This window comes from Caenorhabditis elegans, chromosome IV (assembly GCF_000002985.6).
Source record: "Caenorhabditis elegans chromosome IV".
Classification (NCBI taxonomy): Eukaryota; Metazoa; Nematoda; class Chromadorea; order Rhabditida; family Rhabditidae; genus Caenorhabditis; species Caenorhabditis elegans.
This window is the reverse complement of record NC_003282.8, coordinates 12,230,829-12,240,438: the sequence shown is the minus strand read 5'-3', so window position 1 is coordinate 12,240,438 and position 9,610 is coordinate 12,230,829. Positions and strand designations below refer to the sequence as shown.

At 30.7% G+C, this 9,610-nt stretch overlaps 2 protein-coding genes and 2 pseudogenes across 4 annotated transcripts; 3 read left to right on the top strand and 1 right to left on the bottom strand.

Moving 5' to 3' along the window:
* Nucleotides 1-1,487: 1,487 nt before the first annotated feature.
* sre-19 (Serpentine Receptor, class E (Epsilon)) lies at nt 1,488-3,264 on the top strand (the record flags this gene model as incomplete). The annotated part of the gene is made up of 8 exons (NM_069923.1): nt 1,488-1,591; nt 1,639-1,796; nt 1,846-1,911; nt 2,161-2,313; nt 2,360-2,535; nt 2,789-2,922; nt 2,969-3,047; nt 3,094-3,264. The coding sequence occupies 8 exons, from the start codon at nt 1,488-1,490 to the stop codon at nt 3,262-3,264; spliced, it is 1,041 nt and encodes a 346-aa protein (NP_502324.1).
* Nucleotides 3,265-4,327: 1,063 nt separating this feature from the next.
* sre-16 (Serpentine Receptor, class E (Epsilon)) lies at nt 4,328-6,354 on the top strand (the record flags this gene model as incomplete). Its single annotated transcript, NM_069922.3, has 8 exons — nt 4,328-4,398; nt 4,447-4,604; nt 5,147-5,212; nt 5,265-5,417; nt 5,609-5,787; nt 5,831-5,961; nt 6,003-6,081; nt 6,124-6,354. 8 exons carry the CDS (start codon nt 4,328-4,330, stop codon nt 6,298-6,300), a joined length of 1,014 nt encoding a protein of 337 aa, NP_502323.2. The 3' UTR covers nt 6,301-6,354.
* A 676-nt stretch (nt 6,355-7,030) lies between these two features.
* Nucleotides 7,031-7,950, top strand: sre-17 (annotated as a pseudogene). Its single transcript has 5 exons — nt 7,031-7,101; nt 7,144-7,301; nt 7,349-7,414; nt 7,463-7,615; nt 7,848-7,950. Coding segments are annotated over exons 1-5 (551 nt in total).
* Nucleotides 7,951-8,807: 857 nt separating this feature from the next.
* On the bottom strand, nt 8,808-9,129 carry Y39C12A.10 (annotated as a pseudogene). Its single transcript has 2 exons — nt 9,024-9,129; nt 8,808-8,979 (listed from the first exon to the last, which is right to left on the bottom strand). Coding segments are annotated over exons 1-2 (278 nt in total).
* Nucleotides 9,130-9,610: the final 481 nt, after the last annotated feature.

Genomic DNA, 9,610 nt, shown 5'->3' with positions numbered 1-9,610 from the left:
AGGATGCGAGAAGAAACGATATATATCTATTCATTTACTTTTTCCCATGTCCACAAAGTATCTCTAATTTTAGCGTGTAGTCTATCTTCATTTTCTAGAACAAAATTTAATGAAAAAACTAAAAAAAGACACTCGTCTTTTGAATAAAGGAAATGCACATTTCCGATCCATAGTGGACATAAATAAAAACACGTACAACTTCTCATAATTTTTAGTTTCATTTCAATTTCTTATACCCTCCACGCTTTTTTTAAAAAATATCCTTAAAGAACGTATTTTTATATTTCTACAAAATTGCTTCTGCTTCCGAGTGTCTGCTCAAAAAGTTTTTTAAAGAAATTTATAGCCCACTTGGCATTTCGCGTCTTCTTTCTCCCACCTTTTTGCCGGAAGGCGAACAATGGCGATAACTAGGCGGCAAAAAGGTGGTAGAAAGGTTTACAGAAAGTGGGAAGGTCAAAAAACGGCGGATTCACTGTTTTTGGGCTTCCCACCTTCTGTACGCCTTTTTTCCACCTTCCTCTCACCTTTTTGCCACCTTTCTACCACCTTTTTGCCGCCTAGTTATGGTCATTTTCCGCCTTCCGGCAAAAAGGTGGGAGAAAGTAGGCACGAAATGCCGAGCAGGCGACTATCTGCCTGCTACCAAAATACTTGTGTATCTGTTTGGTAGATTTTGAAATATAGGAGGTAGGCATGCGCGGTAGGTCCGTAGGTACGAAGATAGTTTGATTTTTCGGCGAGCTTTTCATTTTATTTGGTTAATCTTTGTTTTCGAACTCAATGAATTTATGACAGCAAATCAAAGGATAATTTTCAATACAATTTTTTTTTGTATTTTTTCGGGCGTTTTTGAATATTTTTCCTGAATATTGACAAATTGAAAAAATTGAAAAAAATTATTCGATTTTTTTTCAGATTGTTATTTAAATTTCTGAAAATCCAAAATTAATTTTATTTTGGACGTTTTTATGTCTGATTGCAATGCGAAAAAATGCTCGTTCGAAAATTTGAAAGTTCACCAAAATTGCTCTTGGTTTCAATTTTTTTGGTTTGTTTTCTATGTTTGGCCAAGTAATAGTTGTTTTATTGTTAAATCAACTAGAAATTTCGGTCATTTTGAACTCAGATTCAATTCCACTGCCGTTATTTTTCTACTGTTTCTGTGATTCTTTAAGCTAAACTTTTCAAAACTTTCACTCCATAATCCAAAAAGTCCCCATACCTATAGGTCCACCCTAGTACTATATAGTAGGTACGTCACTAAGTAAAATTTTCGTCATAATTATTACAAATACCTCACAATCAATAGAAAACTTAAAACATCACATTCCTCGTCTCTGCTTCTAATTGTTTTTTGTCTCAAAACTTACCCTCAATTCCCAAATGATAACCAGAATCGTATAGTCTATTCGTGAACGGAAATCACCTCGAAATCTTTTATAGTTCCGCAATCTGATATTATTTTCAATTCCTTAAGCAAAGAAATGTTGTCAATCGATCAATTTAATGAACGAGCTTTTAATAAAAATGGATGCTACGTGTATTTTCTCATTGTATTTCTCATAATCATTATATTGAATATATTCTCGTAAGTTAATAGTAAAAAGTAACAGGAAGTTCACTACTAAATATCAGATTGATGTATTATTTCTTTAATCTGGCAATCACTGTTCGTGTCAAGTACTACAAAACTAATCTACAAATAATTCATCAAGCGATTTATGCCACGTGTCCCTTTAGTTCAGTTATCTTGATCATTGAGAAGATTTTTGATGTTATGGAGAAAAGTGAAGGTAAGATTTAATGAACTATAAGAAATTTGAATTTTTTTTTAAATTTCAGTGTTGACTTCAGACAGTTCACTTTTCATGTACAAGCAATACTTCCGAACAGCAATCATGTGCCCACGTAAGTTCTGGTAAAAAAGAGATTTAAATAAACTTGAATGTAAGACTAATTTTTGAATGCCCCACAGAGCGTATTTTACCCTAAAAATTGACAAGTTAACCAAAAATTTTACTAGAACGGTTGTCAACAAAAAGGCAAAAAATAGTTCAAAATTGATAATAGGGGCATATTTCAGTTAGTTTGCTGGTATTTGAATTTTAAACCAGATTTCAATAACAAAATTTTAAAACTAGCCGGAAATGTTTTCAGCATTATTTGCTCTAACTGCTATCATGTTGGAACGGATATTTGCCACGTGGTTCATAAAAGATTACGAACAGAAACAAAGGCATTATATTGCATATGGTATCATTGCTCTAATGACGTTTATCTCTATGCTTACAGCTTACGTCTTTAATTCCAGTGAGTTCAAATAATCGAATCGGTATTGTATAATATTTATTTTCAGCGAATCTAATATTTGCCTACGTCGGTGCTCATTTCCTGCTGAACATTGTTTGTTATATTGTTTCAATTATCACGTATAGAATAAATCGAAATTGGTATAATGATAACCGTGAAAACAAACATGATTACTCTTTGGGTACTCGGTTTCAAATATCGGAGAACATAAAGGTTTACAAAGTGAGTGAAATCATTTTTGGCTTAAAAATTTTGTTTGAAACTGTAAAATTAATAAGGCTGAAATTTTCCGCAATTGTTGGAGATCAAACAGGGAAACTAAAAATTCATAGTGAAACGTATTTTCTCCCTTGTTTATTATTTTTAATTAAGAAGATGGAAAACAATTAGGTTAAGATATTTTTGGGAAAGTCTTAATTTCAAATTCGAAGTTACAACCCTTTTTGGCAAGTTCAATAACCTTAAATATTTTCAGTTTTTCTCTCATTACCTCTTCGTGCTCGCATTTTTCCCATTCACCTGCACAGCTTGTGCACTTTTTATCCAATATGATTCATCTCCGCTTCATCGAGAAATCATGTTTGTTGTGTTTGATCTAAGCTTCACGTTGTAAGTTCGCATTTTTAATACGTCAAATTTAAGTTCCTACTTTCAGACTTTGTATTCTGGCGCCATACCTTATACTAAAAACAAATGAACCGTGGCAAAATGATCTTGAGCAAATCCTTTCAAAAGTAATACTAGTCACTAAAAATTATTGTTAATAGTGAATTGTTTCAGGCGGGTATTCTACGAGCTTCAAAAGTGGAAACTATATTGGAACGATCGAAAACATTGAAAAATACATTTGGAGAAGCGATGGAATTTGAAACGAGTCAACATAGTGATATGTACTTTAATCAGTTACAAAAATCATGGAATAAGGAATCTAATAGAGTCGTTTTGGTTTAGTTTGTGAATATTCATTCTCTTAATTATGAAGAATCTACACTAAAAAATGTCTCGATTTTTTGCAACAAAAAACTGGTTTTCAGCAGTACAACATAGGCGAAATCGCCAATAATTCCTCAAAATATTTAATCTGGGTCGCCACAGATAACTAATTATTGAATGTTTTAAGTGACTTTTGAACCAAGTTGGTTCAGTATATGTCGGCTTTAAATTTGATTTCTAAAACATCGGGTTGAAGGTCTGATAATTTGAACTAACTGTAACAAAGTTATCAAGTGATATTGGAAGAAAATCTAACCCATAATTAAAAGCAAATATCTAACAAAAAATTGTAATTACGAAGTATTTTTTAAGTGAAATCATTGAAGTCTCATTTCTCGCTGCAAAACAAAATGTTTTTTAAGTTTTGGGTGGGAATGGGAAACATCTGCATCATTTTCCCTAGACGTTGAAAAGTTTCAAGATCACCATCAATGTGCTACTTTAAGTTCATGACATCTGAATAATGTTAAACTTATTATCAGATGTACCAGAAACAATTTGTTCAATATTTTTTTGTTTAAAAAAACTTTTCGAGAACTTGGTAAAAGTTTTGGAAAGCGAGATTAGCAAAACTTTTCCATATTAATTTTATCTGCAAAAATCACCCAAAACACGCATTTTTAAAAGCATTCTAAAGAAAAATTTAGTGAATTATTTGAGTCGAGCACATTTTTTTTCAAATGTTGCTTTCTGCTTGTTTTTTAAAAAGTGAACACAGGAAATTGATAAATTGAGAACTATATAAATGCTAATTTTTCAGCATTTTGGGAACCTTTTTGAATACACGTCGCAGAGCAGTTATCCCTAAAAAGCACTCATTAGGGGTTTTTTCTGTTTCCATTTTTGCTTATTGAACTTGAAATTCTTGAAATATCTTTTTTCATTTTTTTAATCTTCGTTCTTTACTCACATGTTTCTCATATAAGAATATAAGTTTTCTTCTAGGTAACACCAGCCATGCATTGAATCTCGAAAAAAAAAAACTTTTTGATTCACTATTTGCATATTTTCCTCTGAAATAATGGTTCTACTTTCAATTGAATTCTATGAAAATGCTTCGTACTATTTTTTAATAATTTTGAATGCTATTTCGTAAGTTAAAAAATCATCAGCGCATTTTAATACATAGGACAATTTTAGCATTCTATACTACATTTTCAATACAACTATAAGCATAAAAGCTGGTTGTTTCAAACGGAACATTCATATTCTACACCATGCAATTTATGTTTGTTGTCCAATTATTTCAACTCTAATGATCTTGGAAAAGATTCTGGAAATTATGGGAAAAGTAGAAGGTAGTTTTTTCTCGATTTTTCTTTGCTGTGTAAAAGTGGAGCATAACCCTTGATAAACATTTTCAAACATGAACATTCTGGCAAGTCATGGCTTGCCTTCAGTTTTGAACCAATAAGCAAATTTGCTATTTTTTTTTACGTTTTGAAGATAGTTTTTGTTTCTTATGGGTTTATTCAAGTATTTTTGTGAAAAATATTTTAATACGTTCATGACGTCACAACTGTATTAAACATGTTTTTGGGTACTTGAATAATCAACAAATTGTATATAAACACAGTTTTTAATTTTCCGACACTACTTGTAAAACCCTATTATATTTTTGTCATTAAACATTTAATGAATCTAGATTTTCTCGCTGTTAAAATCGAATTCTTTTTTGACATTTTTTTCCTAGTAAACAATCGAAACTTTTTTTGCCGAGGAGGTTCTGAAAAGTTGAGAATATACCTTATTCATAGGTAACTTTCTATTTCAAAAACAACCGTCGAACCAAGTTTTCTTTAGATGATGTCCTCCGAAAACAATTTTTTAAACCTTTCAGAATATGAATCATCCAATCAACCATACATTTTTCTACAGTTTGTCAGAACTGCACTCATATCTACCCGTTAGTTTCAAATAATCAAAGTTTAATTTAAAATAATACAACGCTTTTTTAGCGTTTCACTCTCTAGCGATCACAGTGTTAGAGAGGCTATGTGCAACTTATTATATTAAAGATTACGAACGGAATCCTAGATTTTTCATTGGATTCTCTTTGATTGGTGGTCTCTATGCTTCATCTATACTTACAGCCTGTATTATTAAATTCAGTGAGTTTGAATGGATTTTATACAAATTTTCGGCACGTAGGCAGGTTTACAGCAAAATGTGAGATTAAGGTCGATTAGCAGTTTCCATAACCAATCAGAAATTGATCGCTTGTTTGCATAAAAATTGAAAAAATTAAGCGTTGTTCAGTCTGTAATTTTTTGAAAGAAATTGATTAAAAGACCATTTTTAGCTTCCTATATTCTACACTTTGCAATATGTGATGTAATTATGAACATTGTTTCTTATATATTTTTAATATGGAACCAAAAACTAAATCGTAAATATTATCATGATAATCGCCGTGTATCTAATCACACGTACTCTCTCGGAGAACGATATCAGATATCTGAAAATATTCGAGTTTTCAAGGTTAGAGATCTATCAATTGATAAAACTGAAGTTTTAATTTCAGTATTACACCCGTTATGTATCCATTTTGACGTTTTTTATAATTGTATGCATATTAAGTGTTATTTTTTCATTTTCTGCTACCCCCAATGTTCAACGCCTCTTGAAATTTATTTTCAATCTCAGCTATACTTTGTAAGTATTTTCATATTTTCAGCTTTAAAATTTGATTTCAGATTAACTATTTTTGGGCCATTCTTTTTTCTTCAAATGAGCGATTCTTGGCAAAATGAGTTGCATGAAATTCTTTCCAAGGTACTGAAGTATAATTTTTAATAACTCACTATTGAGATTCAGGTTCGATTGAGAAAAAAGTCAAAAATTCAAGACATTGCTGCTAAGGCAAAGAGTTTGAGAAATACGTTTGGAAAACAAATGGATTTTGAGAGGAAGAAGCATTGTGACGTATACTTTGAACAGTTGAAAACTTCTTGGAATCAGTCAAGACAACCGAATAAATCTCGAATTTTTTAAGTGAAACTTTTTAAATTTTTATTTTGAATTTTATGAATAAAAAATTCAATTTAATCACTTGTAGGCAGGTATATTTAATACCTATGTGCCTGCGTCATTATATTCTAAGTTCCTCTATTACCTGAATTTTGACATGAATCCTAGTGTTTACACAGTGCGTGTAAGTCTTTCTATTTAAAAACGTTTTTATACTTGTGCAGCAATATCATGCAGGCACAATGTAGGCCTTTATTCTATGTTTCAAAATACAAAACCTTATATTTTTTCAGGTTTCTATATTGTCAGGCCTACTTAGAAGGCATTAAAATGAAATGAACTAAATTTTCGATTAGCGGAACCCAGACAATTTTAATCTTAAAACTCGCTTCCGTTTAATATTTACGCTTTCTTGTTTTTTTGAAATTAGTGTTAGAAAATGAGTTTTCCACCGTCATAATTTTCTCACTTTCTGATCCAAATTTTTTATTACATGTTCATAATATCATTTTCTTTCAGGAACAAATATAAAGAAATTACGGTGCCATTTGAAAATCCAATTGCAAACAGGTTATGGCATAAACGGCGCGTATTTTGATAACATTTTTAAAAGTTTTGATTTTTTGCCAAGGTGTTGGTAATTTGGATAGAACTTTTTTTTGTTATCTGAAACACAAAAAAACATTTTATTAAAATTTTTCGTCTTCTCTAAATAGGTTTTTTAAAAACTTTTCTGGAATCTTTTTTTAGCAAAATGGAATCTTTCGGAACATATTCGTTTTTTACTGCCTCATACGTTTTTGTCATACTTCTCTACATTTTCTCGTAGGTTTTATTCCGAAGACAAGTCAATTGTCGAGTTTTCAGAATTTTATACTATATATTAAACACATTTGTAAGCATAAAAGGGGGTTATTTGAAAAGAAATATTCATCTTGTACATCAAGCAATGTATATTTCCTGCCCAATCACTTCAGGGTTTTTGATTTTTGAAAAAGTATTGGTTTTTTTGGAAATACGAGATGGTAATTCAATAAACTTCTAGACACGTTAATTCAATGTTTATATTCAGATTTTGAAAATTCTAATGAGATTTACAATCAACTCCTACATCTACGGACAGCACTTTCGTCTGTTCGTAAGTCTGAAACAGAAAAAAATTATTGAAAATTGAAGCTTTTTTCAGCATTTTATTCTTTGATGTTCACAATGTTGGAAAGAATATTTGCAACATACTATATCAAGGATTATGAGAAGAATCCAAGAAAATATATAGGACATTCTCTAATTATTTTACTATGTGTTTCATCTGCTATAACTGCATATGTTGTTCATTTCAGTAAGTATAAGAATGGCTTTTCATTCAATACTGCCAAAATACAACTGTAAACATTAGAGCATTTACATTTGCCACCTATTGGTTCATGACCTATCAAATCAATATTCTTTTAATTTTGAAATTTTAAAGTTAGGTTCATAAATTTTCAATAACGTTTCTATGCCTACTTTGAAGGCTAACATGAAAAACATTATTGACATTGTTCAAGAGAACTGATCAATACTACTTGCAGCGTCATATTTACTCATATGCACTTTCATCCATTTAACTTTAGATTTGATATCATATTTTGTTTTATTATGGATATACAATTTGAATAGAAAATATTATAATGCAATTCTATTTATTTCCATTCTTTGCCATTCAGGCGTCAAAAGAGCGCCTTCTCCGCGCCTTTTTACTCGCCTTTCTATCGCCCTGCCGGCTTTTTCGACAATGATTTGAAAAAAAATCAGTAAAATTTTAGGCTCTAAATCTACAAAAAGTTTCAAATTTTCATTTCCGGCAATTGCCGGTTTTCAAAATTTTCGGCAATCGGCAATTGCCAAAATTTCGATTGTCGCAAATTCCTGCTTCCAATGCTCTAATACAAATTCAAAAAACCACAACTATGTAGAATATCTAATATACCACATATTTTCTATTTTTAACTAAAAACAAAAAACAATTCTCACATTTTAAACGTATTTATAAAATTAATTTATGAAACCAGGAAGTGTTTTTCTCGTCAAGTTACTTATTGTTTTTAATTCACTTAGTTTTTTGTTATGCCTCACTTTTACAGTGTAGTACAAAAAGTTATTCGTAGAGTCGTTTAGAAATTTTACTTCAAACGATAGAAAATGAATTGTTAATGTAACTGTTTGAAAATTTATTTATTTTCCTAATGTTTTAATGAATTTTTTTTCAGTTTTCCAAAAGATAAATTTTTAAATAAACTTTCATCTATCGTATTTCCTTTTTCAGTCGTGCATGCAAGTCTAATTTTTGAATGGCTTGCAAAAGTGTAAGAATAATAGAAGGAATAGGGTAACTTCCGGCTAGTGAAGCTTCACATTTTATTTTGTTATTAACTGAAACAAACAAAAACATCTAATTATAATTCTTTGCGTTCCATACTTCAAAACATCTCAAAACTACACTTTTCAACGTCTCTAAATAACTATTTTAACAACTTTTCCTATTTCAGCAAATATGAAACATACTGTATTCTCATTTGTAGGTGTTGCTGTTATGCTATTCAAAATAACATCATAATTGTATCCAATATCATCAATTGTTTCTCTAGGATTGCTCAAAACTGCAATATAAAAGAAGCACAGTTTTCCATCGCGGAACCCGATTTGTTGAGTGGCTGGATCGGTCTTAAACAGCATTGTTGATGTAGATATAATCACTGTATACAAACCGAATAAAATGAAAAATCATTGACACATTCCGCAATATCATTTCGTTTCAAAGAACAGAAATTTTTGATACAATTATAGGTTAGATTTTGTTGAAACGTAGAGCATACGATTGCAACGAGAATAAAATAAATAGCTGCACCCAACGTTTGTATTCGAAACAATTGGTGGAAAGAAATCAACTCTTAAACTGAACTGTCCAGTGCAATAAAAAACCTATTTCAAACTAGACGAGATCAACCAACAAACGTGCACATAATCCCTTTGTTCTACAAACTGAACGATTGACCTTATACAATTCACAATGAACATTCTAGATTTGAGTAAACGTTTTTAAGTTTTCACAACGTGTCTTAAAAGAGGATTAACGGTTTGGACGATTTGAAACGTACAGACCCAAAATGTAAAAAACGAATTTTGTAATAAGACTTCTCAAAAAAATTTTCAACAGAATTTTACTTTAAAAATTAGTGATATGGTACTATAGTGACTTTTGGAATTTTGGACTGGCAAACTGGCTCGTCCGTCCGGTTTTTTTCGGATTCTAGACGATCCGGTGTATGTTTTTTTAAAATCATTTAGAGATCCA